At 41.5% G+C, this 14,181-nt stretch overlaps 2 protein-coding genes across 2 annotated transcripts; one reads left to right on the forward strand and one right to left on the reverse strand.

Moving 5' to 3' along the window:
• Window positions 1-307: 307 nt before the first annotated feature.
• On the reverse strand, window positions 308-2,464 carry rbp4 (retinol binding protein 4, plasma). Its single transcript, XM_028432070.1, has 6 exons — window positions 2,324-2,464; window positions 2,083-2,184; window positions 1,839-1,975; window positions 1,654-1,760; window positions 1,148-1,360; window positions 308-915 (listed from the first exon to the last, which is right to left on the reverse strand). Exons 2-6 carry the CDS (start codon window positions 2,182-2,184, stop codon window positions 875-877), a joined length of 600 nt encoding a protein of 199 aa, XP_028287871.1. The 5' UTR covers window positions 2,324-2,464; the 3' UTR covers window positions 308-874.
• A 2,320-nt stretch (window positions 2,465-4,784) lies between these two features.
• On the forward strand, window positions 4,785-12,983 carry pde6c (phosphodiesterase 6C, cGMP-specific, cone, alpha prime). Its single transcript, XM_028431066.1, has 22 exons — window positions 4,785-5,252; window positions 5,670-5,822; window positions 6,556-6,645; window positions 6,747-6,887; window positions 6,972-7,046; window positions 7,201-7,265; window positions 7,577-7,643; window positions 7,811-7,858; window positions 7,961-8,110; window positions 8,193-8,336; window positions 8,438-8,503; window positions 8,621-8,776; window positions 9,158-9,265; window positions 9,344-9,453; window positions 9,539-9,626; window positions 9,713-9,813; window positions 9,891-9,998; window positions 10,102-10,165; window positions 10,461-10,535; window positions 10,637-10,720; window positions 11,343-11,496; window positions 11,589-12,983. The coding sequence occupies exons 1-22, from the start codon at window positions 4,785-4,787 to the stop codon at window positions 11,633-11,635; spliced, it is 2,562 nt and encodes an 853-aa protein (XP_028286867.1). The 3' UTR covers window positions 11,636-12,983.
• The last annotated feature ends 1,198 nt before the right edge of the window (window positions 12,984-14,181 follow it).

Consider the following 14,181-nt stretch of genomic DNA (forward strand, 5'->3'; position numbering starts at 1 on the left):
CATCAAGATAAAAACATGATGGAGCTTTGTTTTTGGCATTCAAACTCAGAACATGGTTTTTCTCACATGTTGGTATTGCAAGTGGCCACGTGTTAGGCCGCGCTGCCAAAAATGAAACCCAGCTGTCTGCGGTGTAGGAAGCTGACGCTAGAAGCTTGTTTCATAGCACAATGATTAAAATATGAAAATACAAAACCTTACTGTTTTTTTTTAATACATTTTCACTGAGTCCAGAGGCAACAGCATGAATCCATTATTTGTATTCCAGGAATACAAATAAATATTTAAAGAACTGAATAAGCCAGCATGGTATGAATGTTTTATTTAAAAAAATGCATTATGAAGTACACATCATACAATTACGAAGCAACCAATCTACTACTGTGTGACTACTGACTTGACATATGCACATAGGGTCATATATACAAGACCTTTTGCACATGTGTTAAGGTTTATCAACAATATGTACTTTTGTGCTACAGGATACTGTGCGCCCTTCAGTTTAAGAGTGGAGCCCAGTGACTTATTGTTTTGTTTTTAGTAAACAAGGTGGTTATACTCTGGAGAGTTTTTTACTATGTCATACATGATACGTCTCATTTTCTCACTGTAAAGTAGGTTTTTTGAAACAATTTAAACTTTTCTATATATATTTAAAAAAAGAAAAATAATGTTGACTATTTTACCAATGGGGATATCTGACAATTTACTCATAACAACAATAGTCATGATTACATTCTTGCAGTCTATAAATGTGACAGTTAGCCATTTATAGTTTATTTTTGGAACTCTCTCTTAAGCTAGAGTTAGACACAGTAGGGGTGACAGAAAAGGTAAGGCTCAGTCCGAAACCAGCAGAGGGGTCCATTGCTGCTTACTGTGGAGGATTAACAGACTCGCTGTTCTCGCAGAAGCCTGAGGCACAAAGAAGACAACACTTACTTCAACAGAATGATAGTTAATAAATAGTTGCATTGTTACCAATAAAAGGAATTCTAATGCTTCTTAAGGTGGTCAGTGATCATGTGGATATGCACCAACTTAGCTCAGTTAATCATTCCCTTGGTCTTTCACCCTTTAATGTCAAATTGTTGACTAAAGCATAGATCAATAAATCACAGCACAAACCAATGAGAACTCAACCTACCAGTGTGTGCAACACGTCTGTATTTGCCCAACAGACAGAGGTCCATCTTTTTCTGATGGACGATGACCTGATCCTCTGGCCTCAGGCCAGTCACATGACGGGAGAATATGAGGGAGTAGCTGTCTAAGCAAGTGCCATCGGAGTCTATTAGTCTGCAGGAGTAGTGGATTGCATAGTTGTCGTAGTCTGTGTCGATAATCCAGTTGTCATCGTCTGAGAGCAGGGAGGGAGTGAGAAGGGGAGAGGTTAGATTCTTTTTAGATGTTGCAAAAAGGACATGTTGACCTTATCTAGTGAGCATTTGGTTTGATTCATCTTCCAGGTCAGGGTCAAAAAACAAATGCTGGAGTCTATTGTGTTACATCAACAGTTGGCCGAAGGTCAACAATCCGCTTTATATACTCCTAACTAAGAAATGCCTGTACTATGCTGTTTGATGGATTTATTGTCAATTATAGTAAACAATCAAGTGGGTTACCATTCATTTTAAGTTGTAAACAACTTACTTCCAGTCTGCAGGTAGGATGCGACTCCCCAGTACTTCATTCTAAACTTGGCAGGATCAGCAGTATCCTCAAAAGTGGCCAACATGTCAGCACACATTTCCCAGTTACTGGGGGTCAGAGACAAAGAAGAACATGATGCGAGACAAAAACAAGAAAAAACAAACTGTTTACAGAACAGAACCTACTTGAGGATGATCACCCTGCCCTTAGCAGTGGCCGTCATTTTGCTTTCTTCGTCAACATTAAACTGGGTCACAATGTTGTCAAGTAAGAACAAGCCTTCTGGGTCTTTCTTCCCTACAGCATACCAGGTCCCTGCGAACTGTCAAAAACAGAGGCAATTTGTAGTCGCATACCGCTGAAGATAAACCAGCATAGAAATACAAGAATAGATATTTAATACAACTTGTCTTTTATTGGCTTACTCACCCTAGATTTATCAAAGTTCTGCATGACCTGGATGTTGGCTACCTGACAGTCCTGTGCCCAGGACACTGCCAGGAGACAGAGGGCCACAACGTATCGCAGCATCTACAGCAGAGGAAGGAGAAGAGAGAAGAAAGGGTGCAGGCAGTTTGACAAAAAGAGCCATGAGAGCAACAGAAAAGACAGGTCAGCTAAACTGCAGATTCACCTCAAGTCCTCGATAAAAACATTTGCCAGTGCATACCTTGTTAAAGAAGAGTGCAGCTTACAGAGATCCTCTGGTTTCTACTCTGGGTCTTCTCTTATATACATCTGGTTAGGATTGCATAATAACTTCTAGAGACCTGAACCTCCCCTGCTCTCCCCAGAGCTAGCTTGCCTTCTATTGGACAAACATTTACATAACCGCAACCCCCGTCCTATTGATTTGTGTGTTATGCACACTTGGTCGACCACCCCTCCATATCTCCCCCACACAAAAAAATGTGTTTTCCTGTTTCTGTTGGGGCTTTCATCCCCCCCTGAAAGCAAAGCCAAGAGGAACATCTGGAAGTAGCAACAGTTTCATATAAGGTGTACTTAGGCACACACTCAGAGAAAACTAGGTTGTGAGCGGTCTTTCTGCCACTGAGCCTGACTGACTTATGAAACATACCTTTTGTATTCTGTGTGAAAAACTGCACAGATGCATCTTCCCCAAAGAAAGGTTACAGAAAGAAAGGAGGCATCAGTGTTCCTTCATCAGCTGCTTGCTTTGTCTACCATCCTTGTGTTTGTATGAATTACAGAGAGTCCACTCCCAGAGACTAATTAATGTATGTCAATTTTAGGAATCAATCACAGATTCATCCAGCAAATTCCTTATTCAAGATCCTTTGCATTTACTGATTACAAACTGATCCAGATCAAATCACTCATGAGAGTTTTCTGCCGTTGTTGTGCACTTTTAACATCAGTACGAGCAAGTTCTTCTTTCTTACACAGGTCTGTTTTTCATCTGATGTAAATCTACCATTGCTGATTTAACAAAAAAAAAGGAATAAACTGGTGCTGTTGTTTTGCACTGTTGAGCTCTCTGAGGGCTTGGTTGAATAAAGGAGCCAAACATCTGCAGATTGCATAACCAACGGCTCTGGCCAATTGACAAAAAAACAGTCCAATCACTGTTGAGGAGCAATAATAGCAGCTGGAATTTGGCCAGAAACAGTGCAGTTTATTTCACAATCGTGAAAACTGGCCAAGAATCGCTGAATGTAACACTGCTGTCCTAGCATTTAGAGCAGTACGTTACGCAGTCAGTTTAGCAAAAAAAAAACCTATAGGATCAAGGACTGGGCTAAAGACATAAGGGCTAAATGCACATCATGGAGGAAGCATATGATGTTATATCCAAATACAAAATACTTCAGTCTTTACCACATGTTTCAGACACTGAAGTGTCATGTCTAACAGCAGGTCCTGAGTCTGTTGTTTACAGTGGGAGTGGACACACGGTTTTTCACTCCATTGTTTCATAGTTGTGTGTTGAGGCTTCGGGTGTAGCTTGTAACAGATGTGGGTAAAACTATTTAAAAAAATGTCTGTTATAAATATACCTGTAATTATATTTAGCTGACATGCCTATCTCTCCTCTTCCACACACAACAAACTGTTTTACCCCACTGTGAGTAGGCTACTCTAATTTATTTCCACATTGCTTTAAATTCTTCACACCCACACACACACCTTTTGTAGTCCTCCCTTGATAAGCTTTGTCTTAATCCCCCTGCAGTGAAAAATAGTGGGGACATCCTTGTCTTGCCAGCCTGCCAGCAGCCAACCAGACAGCGTGCTCAGATAATAATAGCCAGCCATCTTTGTTTAGGGCCTTGTTCTCAGACATCCAAGTCTCACTAATTGGCTGCTTTCCAGTTCTCAGACTGATAATGATATCATTAGAGCACAGGTAGGCTGCTCGCACATCTGATATGGCTCAGGGCACGGCTGGCACGGTTTTAGACAACAACATGGGCAGAACTGTGGTAGTACAGGATGAAAGCTGATTGCACTGTTTAACATGGCTGATAACTCACTGGCCAAAGGCAGACAGGGAGTGTTTGTGTTGCTGTGCAGAGAGTTGAACTTGTGTTGTTTTTGTTTGGATAATTGGATTTTTAAAGTCAGCACTGATGGGCAGCACAGAGCTCTGGTTCTCAGTGGGAGAAGGCCCCTTCCTATGGCCGGCTGCATTTGACACCTGTTTCAAAGCCTTGATCTCAACCAGCCCTCTGAAGAGTCTAAGAATGTGAGCCCAGCAGTCCTGGCCTGGACCGGTCCTCTCAGTGTGTACCCACCCTCCAAACTGGCATCTAATCTGACAACAGTCTCACTCTCTCCTGCGTCCTCCCTCAGATGAGGATATAAAATGATCAGCGCTGGGATTTGCGGGTTAAGGACGCTTAAAGCAGGGGTTTTAATGTCATGACGTCACATTAATTAGCGGCCACTTTGATCCTTTCAGCCTCTAAGCCGTACGCCGCCCTGTTCTGTCTGCCGGTGGACACGGGATGTGTTAGTGACTTCCTTGGGGACCGCGGAGGAGAATGCACGTCCGCTTCTGATCCATCCCACCCCGAAGGCCACTGCACAGCTCCCCTGACCATTCCCCAGGCAGGTGATGCTTTTTTAAAATACAAGAGGACTCGTAAAACAAACTCAAAATCAAAATGGGAGACAAGGACAGCGTAGAGAAATACCTGGAGAACAACCCGCAGTTCGCCAAAGAATACTTCGACAAGAAGATACGCGCTGAAGCTCTGACCGCCGCCTTCTCTGCACCTGTGGATGTCAAAGACACCGCTTCCTTCAAGGATGTTAGCTCCATACAAGAGGCCGCCATCATGTTCGAGCTCATCCAGGAGCTGCAGAAACAAGGGAGCATGGAGCAGTCCCTCCACAAAGTGTTGCAGAGGGTGGCCCTGATCTGCCAGGCTGACAGGGCCAGCTACTTCCAATGCCGGTCCAGAAACGGAATACCTGAGCTCTCCACTTGCCTCATGGACGTGACTCCAACGTCCAAATACGAGGCAAACCTAGTCGATCCGCAGGCTGAGATTGTGTTTCCTCTTGACATGGGTATCGTCGGTTTCACTGCGCACTCCAAAAAGCAACAAAATGTCCCTGATGTCACAAAGGTGAGGAGCTGTCAAATGAAGATTCCTTTAGCTTTGGAATCAATTACCGTATATTTCTAATATAGCCTACTCCAAAAAATGCGACAAAAATCAGTGTCTTACAGATGTTAACCATTTTGGAAAGTTTTTTTTTGGTATTTTGGTCCCCATAATCATGTACATCTAACTTACATAATCAGATGCTGTTTTTCTTTTAAAATAAGCGGAAAATTGTGGCATTGTGTAATTTGCTGTACACATTATATCCTTTTTAATTTGACATGCAACTGTCAACATGTGTTTCCTTAAAATAATATAATTAAAGAATAAATGTTGCAGTCCACCATGTGCAGTAGGCTACATAATAAATTACTGACAAACAAGTTGTACTTATATGTATTTTATATTATGTCATACATTTCCCTCTTCTCCATCCAGAACACAAAGTTCTGCGACTTTGTGGACAAACAGACTGGATACAAGACCAAATGCCTGCTCACTTTCCCTTTGATGGCTGATAAAGAGTGCCTTGGAGTTGTCTCGGTACTAAACAAAATAGGAACTGATGCATTCACTCCAGAGGATGAGAAGGTAAGAGTGTACACATAAATACAGAAGCCTACGTGTGTTTTAGACACACACATCAGTCCTTTTTGCATGAACATCAACTTCACTGTTTCCTGTTCTTAAAAGCCCCAATGCAGCACCAATTGGAAATGCACAGCTAAATAAAGATCATTGCTGTAATTACATCTCACCAGTAGGGTGCAAAACACTTCTATTATGTCAGTGGGAGCCAATCAGACCTGAACGACTTGGCTGCTTTTGAGCATTCAAATTGTGAATAAAAATAAAGAAACTGATTTAACTATGAATATGTTATCTCTGTAGTCTGTATCAGCGGATATTCCCTAGTAGCTCTGAGTCACAAAGAATAAAGTGGGTCACATGTAAATGATGTTTTTACAGACGATGGTTATCAGGGAGAGTTAAAGAGAGGATTGGTAGAAATGATGCACAGGGCTAAAAAGATTTCTATTGGGTGTATTTTATGCATGTAAAAAATAAATAAAAACAATACAATCATGTTTACTTCACGAGGAACCACAAGCTGTATGTAATGGGCTTTTTTTATCCTGCATGTCGAACGTATTTATGTAACGTGTGACTTGCAAAAAGGAAGCAATGTTTACTGTTGTCAGATGTAAATCATATGTAAGCAACACCCATATGACAAATTAAATTTTCTAGATCAGACTGTCTTTAAAAATGTCTTTAATCTGCTGTTGTATTGATGCAATTTCTACCCTGATTTGGTCTGCAGCTCTTCCACAAGTACATGAACTTTGCTCAAGTCATCGCCCTGCAGCATTACACAAATTACATTTACAATGTGGAGTCCAGGAGGAGTCAGGTAAACCAAACTGCTGCTATCACTAATACATATAACATATATCCCCCCCTTTCTTAATGACTTGCTCATCTCACTGGTTTGGTTTTTCTGTGGCTGCACAGGTGCTGCTCTGGTCAGCCAGCAAAGTGTTTGAGGAGTTGACAGACATTGAGAGACAGTTCCACAAAGCGCTCTACACTGTAAGGACCTATCTACTATGTGAAAGATACTCAGTGGGCCTGTTGGACATGACTAAAGAGAAGGTTTGTTTGTGAAAAAACAGATCTACAGTACAGTTTCTAGCTGAGGTGAGAGGCATAAAAAACTTCTGTGTTATTTCCCTGCAGGAATTTTATGATGAATGGCCAGTGAAACTTGGAGATGTAGAACCCTATAAAGGCCCAAAGACACCAGACGGCAGGGTAATGAATTCATTTATTTTCCTTTTGCTTAAATCTTTTCTTTCTTTTTTTTACCACACATGAGGCACTTTAAATCTCTGTCTTTATTTTTTTATTGTCTAGTCTTGTTTGAGGTAGATCAGTATTTTCTTACAGGCTTCTGTTTTAAATGCAGGAAATCATCTTTTACAAGATCATTGACTACTTGCTGGAAGGCAAAGAGGAAATCAAAGTCATACCGTGAGTAAAAGAATGCACACAAACACAATACATTTAGAAATAGAGCATCAAAGCCGAACAAATTATGCCAGTAACAGTAACTAACATTAAATAACATTAACATAATTACACACATCTGTCAAAATACATGAATCATTTGTGTATTAATTGTGCATTCATCTCCTATTTGTGTGAGACCCCATGTTTTTGTGGTGGTTTCTGGTGACCAACATGAACCATATGTCCATTGAAGTGTTTTGAGGAGGAAACATCCACCTGAGAGTCTGCACTGCTCAATATGCCTCTCACACCTCTGTGTCTTTCTTTTTCAGTGGTCCACCTGCAGATCACTGGGCTCTGGTCAGCGGACTGCCAACTTATGTTGCAGAGAATGGCTTTGTAAGTCTGTCACAGCCACCTCAGTTCACTCACCAGTATGATGGTGCTTATTCCACAACTAAAAAATGTGGCAAAGCACAGTTTCGCATACAAAAGAGCATAATTATATACACTATGTTATAATTTACATACAAATAACGCAAACGTTTTACCCTGACCACCTGCAGATTTGCAACATGATGAATGTGGCTGCAGATGACTTCTTTACCTTCCAGGTTTGAACACTTTTATAGTCACTCACATACACTTGAAATTTGTGTTCACTTCACATGAAAAGTGGAGCCTTGGTGTGAAACATGTTTCTCTGTTTTCCACAGAAAGAGGCTGTGGATGAGACAGGCTTTGTCATCAAGAATGTCCTGTCTCTGCCCATCGTCAACAAAAAGGAAGAAATTGTGGGAATTGCCACTTTCTTCAACAGGAAAGATGGCAAACCATTTGATGAGCATGATGAACAGATCACTGAGGTTTGCAGTCTTATACAGTATGTGTCATTTTGGATATCATGTTCTATGTCTCAGGATTTTTCTTTCTGTGTCCTTGTTCCAGGCCTTGACACAGTTCCTTGGATGGTCTGTGCTGAACTGTGATACATACGACAGGCTGAACCGCATGGAGTACAGGAAAGACATCGCCCAGGAGATGCTCATGTACCAGACCAGATGCACCCCGAGTGAGCTGCAGTCCATTCTGGTCAGTGTCAGCCTGACTCAAGAGGCAGATACAGCATTGTTAAAGTCGCAGTCATCCTTTTCATATCTCATGTCACTTGAAATGATTACTCTTTCCTTTAGAACACCAAAGAGAAGTTTGATGCAGAGCCGGAAGACTGTGACCAGAAAGAGATGTACAAACTATTGGTATGTGTTGACATGTACACTGTATAACCGTTTACTAACATAAGCTATCTCTTCATTGTGCTTGTCTGCTGATATGTGTTCAAATAATTTACAGACTGCTTTGTGTTTTCCATTCAGAAAGCAACCTGCCCGGCGGCTAACAATGTCAACGGAGAGGATCTGTACCTGTTCTCCTTCAGTGACTTCCCAGTTTCTGAGTTTGACCTCATCAAAGCTGGCATCCGCATGTTCTTTGAGCTGGGAGTTGTGGAAAAGTTTAAAGTTCCTGCAGAGGTCAGTCATTCTAGAAACATCATTAAAAGGTTCCCTTTGGAAGAATGTGGACTTCCTGCTGTCGTCTTGGTCAAGATTTTTATATTACCTTATTTTATGTGCACCACAGAATCGGTGAATGGTTTAAATGAGTCTGAAAACATGAAGTTCTGCTGTTGACCCGTTGATCTACAGTTCTAGGGTTCTGATAAGATAGAAGTGAAGTTTTAATTTAGTGAATGAACGGAGCATACATCGGAGCATCATAGGCAACATGTGTGAATTGGTATAGGCTAACAGACATATTTTGCTGAAGCGTGGAAGCACAGAAACTGCTGATCCATTGGCAATTATGTAATCCGAATCCTGATCTTTGAATAACAAATATTCTTTTTCCTTTAGACACTGACTAGGTGGATGTACACTGTGAGAAAGGGTTACCGTGCCATTACCTACCACAACTGGAGGCACGGGTTCAATGTGGGCCACACCATGTTCTGCCTGCTGCAGGTAATTCCTCTGCATGTTTAAAGATGCTCTCTCTGTTTACACATTGTACTCAGCCACCACCCTTTGACTCTCCTGCAGACGGGGAGGCTGAGAAAGTACTACTCTGATCTAGATGCCTTTGCCATGGTGGCTGCTGCTTTCTGCCATGATATCGACCACAGAGGGACCAACAATCTCTACCAGACAAAGCAAGTCACAACTTTCTGAATATGTGTTCATTTGTCTAACATGTGTAGACATCAGCCTTCCTCACCACACCATTCATTTCTGTAGGAGTGCACATCCTCTGGCTAAACTGCACGGCTCCTCCATCATGGAGAGGCACCACTTGGAGTACAGCAAGACGCTTATGGGCGAGGAGGTAGCCTACCTGTTACCAAATGATAATCTTGATTAGACACTGAGGAATAGAAGCCTGTCTCCTGACCAACCTTTAATCTCTTTCAGAGCTTGAACATCTTCTGCAACCTGCAGAAGCGTCAGTTTGAGAACGTGCAGCACTTGTTTGATGTCTGCATCATTGCCACTGATCTGGCCCTTTACTTCAAGTAGGTTCACTGCAACAATATACTTGTTATCCTGTGTCCTCTTTTGTTTTCAACTGACTCTCGTTTTCCTTATGCAGAAAGAGAACCATGTTCCAAAACATCGTGAATGCCACAGAGCCCATGGCAGATGAAAAAGAGGCCATTGCTTTTGTTTCCAACAACCCCACCAGGAAGGAAATTGTCATGTAAGTACTTGTTTTTAAACCACACATTTGTTTCTGCACATTATCGGCATCACTTGCATCATCTTCTTTTTCCCCTGATGGATTGTCTGCCTCTCTCCTGCAGGGCCATGATGATGACAGGCTGTGACTTGTCAGCCATCACTAAGCCCTGGGAGGTACAGAGCAAGGTGGGTGGCTTTTATAGCTTGCACATGGGAACAGCATGGCAAAAATAAAATATTATATTTGTATTTATATTATTATGTGTAAGCTAAAATGTGTTATCCTTAGGTCAAATGCTAAGAATAGGTAAATTTCAGAGTTTATCTTTGATAGTTGGGCCTGAGATGATAGTTATACTGTAGTTGGTAAAGAAGGGACATTTTAATTTTTACTACTCATTTGCTTCATCTTTTCCTCACTCCATATGTCTTTTATTAACCTGAATAACACTCCTTTCTGCTGTTGGTTTCTTTCTCTCAGGTGGCTCTCATGGTCGCAGCTGAGTTCTGGGAACAGGGAGATCTAGAGAGAAATGTTTTGGACCAGCAACCAATTGTAAGAGGCGTTCCCATTTTACACATTCTTCTCTCTCTGGACAGAATAGTGAGATGATTTTGTTTAACCTGAATCATTCTCCTCTTGTCTTTCTCTTTTAGCCCATGATGGACAGAAATTGTGCCGAACAGCTACCCAAGATGCAGTGCGGTTTCATTGACTTTGTGTGCTCATTTGTATACAAGGTAAAATCATATTGTGCAGTTGTTGAAACCAGTGAAGTAATGGAGATCCAAACAGACACAGCATCTGCAAAAAAGGGTGTGTGTGCTGTGTTGCAATAGTTTATCTGTAACTGTTGGAATTTCAACATACTTGCAGAATTGATTTTTACAAAAAGCAACATTACATAAAAAAGCACGTCTTCTAGAAGCCTCCCTCCATCAGTTTAATAACTCATAAAGCCTGCCTGTGTTGACAGCTGTGATAGAATGCGATGTGCAGTATATGGACATGCCAAACAACATGTGTACTTTATCTATAATGCACTCTAGAAAAACATTCCAACAGAATGCAAAATGACATGTTTGCTGTAGCTTCAACCTACTCCAGTTGTAATAACAGGATGCATAGAAATAAATCAAGGTTTGCCCCAGTAAGAATGTCAGCCAGCTTTTCATCCGTCAGGATGGTATTCAGAGGCAAACACACACACACAGTTACTTCCATATGTCTTTTGTCTGTATGGAGTTAGTGGTTTATGAGGCGTAACATCTACACACACACACACACACTTCTGTCAAGTTGTTTCTTCAGTATTCTACACAACACATACTGACAATCGGTGTGTTTTCCTTCATTTGTCAGGAGTTTTCCAGGTTTCACAAAGAGATCCAACCCATGTTTGATGGTCTGAACAACAACAGGTCACACTGGAATGAGCTTGCAGAGGTGTACAATGCAAAGATAAAGGCCATTGAGGATGAGAAGAAGAAACTAGAAGAGGAAGAAGCCAAAAAAGGTAAAAAGAATTCATAGAGGGAGGTCCGTGTGTAGTCTATATTAAGAGTAATACAATGCAATACCAATGCATCTTTTTCTTTCTTTGTTTAGCTGGAGGTGGAGGTGATGGAAAATCAAAGACCTGCACCATCTGTTAAGTTGCATGGATCTTTAATGATGTGGACGGTTTAGGACTTCTCTAGACAACACTAGTCTTTATTGGATCTTTTCCTGGGTCTGGTATATTCTACGCATAGCTGACTTTGGTGCAGTCCAATCCAGCCAGCTATTTGCTCTGGTCTGGTTCAGTGTAGCCTGCTAGTAGTCTAGCGTAAGCCAGGTCTGGTCTGCAGTGCAGTCTGGATTAGACCAGTTTAACTATTCTTCAACAAAGGACGAGGCAGAAACTTCACCAAGAAGTAATGCTGGGACTTTGGACTGGGAGAGACACCGAAGATGTGACGGATACCAGTCTTCCTCCATCCGCTGCTTTTTACATCATGAACATTTGGACAGCAAAACCTGCATGCTCAACATATGCTATTCCCCTTTAACACTAGCAATCCACACCATGGTTGGAAACTTTGAATAGCTAAGATACAGATCCAAACTCTTAGTATATGTAGTGAAAATAGGCTACTGTTTGAGCTGTAGGGGATGTTTGCCTGCCAAAGCAGATTCCCTTTGGAAGTCAGTGTACCGGTAGTTGCACAATGCACTTAGCTGCTGCTGCTGTGGCAGTGGCAGGCTTGAAGAGAGGTAAGGAGGGCAGGCAGGGATGAGAAGAAGGGGTTAAACTTCACATTGTCTTCAGCAGTTTATCGGTCATTCTAGTAATCAGACAGGAGATGAATTCCTTCAACACAAAGAAGGGACGCTTTAATGGCAATAGCAAACAATTGTTAATGCTCATTCAAGGGCTCTTACCTCAAAAGGCACAGAGGAGTTGTGAGAGGGTGTATGTATTTTAATATGCAATTTATCTATATAAAAATACTTTTCTGAGTGTTTTGTACTTGAACTGTCTTTGTGGATGGAGAGCTGGAGTCAGGATTTGAAAGAGGGCGTTCTGAATGTGTGGACAAACGGGCGCTGAAGCCACACTTTCAAGCATCGAGACTGCTTTTCGAAACTTTATTGTCAGCTTTGATAAACAGCTTGAAGCAGACCTGCAGAACATATGTAATATTTACACCAGTGTTTAGTACAATTCCATATTGATTACCCCAAAAGATATCTTGATGATGATTTCATATGTATATAGCTTTTGACATAGAAATTGTAAAATGTAAATTGTGTAATATTTGAAGCATAAATATGATGTGAAGGCTGTAAAAGCAGCAGCCTTCTAAGCCGACAAGAGTCACAGTCAAATGGTAGATCTACCTCTCCTGTAAGAAGATTTAATAGGATTTGATTGCCAGCCAGTGTTTGAGATCCACACAGCTTTAGCTTTAAATGTCCTTCTTACAGAGGAGGTAAATGAGGCTTCCAAACCCTTATATATGTGCAGACGACTTGTGTTTGTAAAGATGCAACTATAGCATCATCAGAGTACAAGCCAAATATCTCAAGTATGTGAATATGTACCTGTCTATGTACATTAGAATGATCCGGTCAGGCATTTGCAAGTGAGATGCCGGTGCACTCTCTGAGAGACACGTTAAGCAGTGCCCCCCTTTAAGAGCAAAGAAAAGGCTGTTGCTCTCAACTTCCTGTTACACAACATCCTTTCCTCTAATCAATGAGGCATCAATCACTGGCACATAATCCTATCAGAATGGCTTTTGGACTACCTGGAAATTCCTTGTCTGCTGCTTGAGGTTAAGTGAGGAGCCGATGTGGTCATTGGAGACATAACTGTGCATAAACATGTACTGGATGAAGCCCAGAAAGATGTGTGTCACTGGTTTAACATGGATTTACCTCATTGTTCATGCTGCACATTTCTCTAACGGGTGATTAAACACAGGCTCCTCACCTCTACCCCTGTGAGATAATGCACTGTATACTTTGTTCTTATCCCATCAACTGTCATTCAGACATTAGAAATGTATCATTTGATGTATGAAATGACTTCTACTGTATGTGTGTGTCATGAGATGTAATAAGTGTAAGCAAATAAAGGAAGTTATGAATGTGTAAGAGTAAGGAGAATTGTTCTTTGTAGAAAAACAGCATAGCTCGCATGCAAAGGTGGCGTTGTCTTTTACTCGCATTTGACTCATGCACATGAAGGTTAGATAGAGGCAGAAAATGGAACTTAAAAGCCTTTGGGCTGAGCTGCAACAGCATTCGTTCTTAGTCATGTATCGTGTGAGATCTTAGAAGCTCCAAAGCTGGATGAGCCTCTGGGGAAAGAGGATCAGTGGATTGGTTCTGATCCCTGCCCAATACAATGCTGTCTGGCAGTGCTGTTCCTGTGGACTGTCTGCTGGCAGACAACTAATGAGTTGTGCAGTGTTGTGCCATTAATTTAAGTATAAATATAAGACATTAACCAAAAATATCTAAACTAGCAATGTTGTAGCAGAGTGCACAGAGTGCAAGGGCCTCCCTTCTAATCAATCATTTTTGTGGGACACTTCTTCTTGTCAACCACTGCATCAACATGACCTTTCATTCCCCATTTTGGAGGTCAGTGAGTACAGAGCTGTCTCCCTCTTCAGGCAGCACCCCAGCCTTTCTAACAAGCACCCATAAT

The sequence above is a fragment of the Parambassis ranga genome, chromosome 19, assembly GCF_900634625.1.
Source record: "Parambassis ranga chromosome 19, fParRan2.1, whole genome shotgun sequence".
NCBI classification, from domain to species: domain Eukaryota; kingdom Metazoa; phylum Chordata; class Actinopteri; family Ambassidae; genus Parambassis; species Parambassis ranga.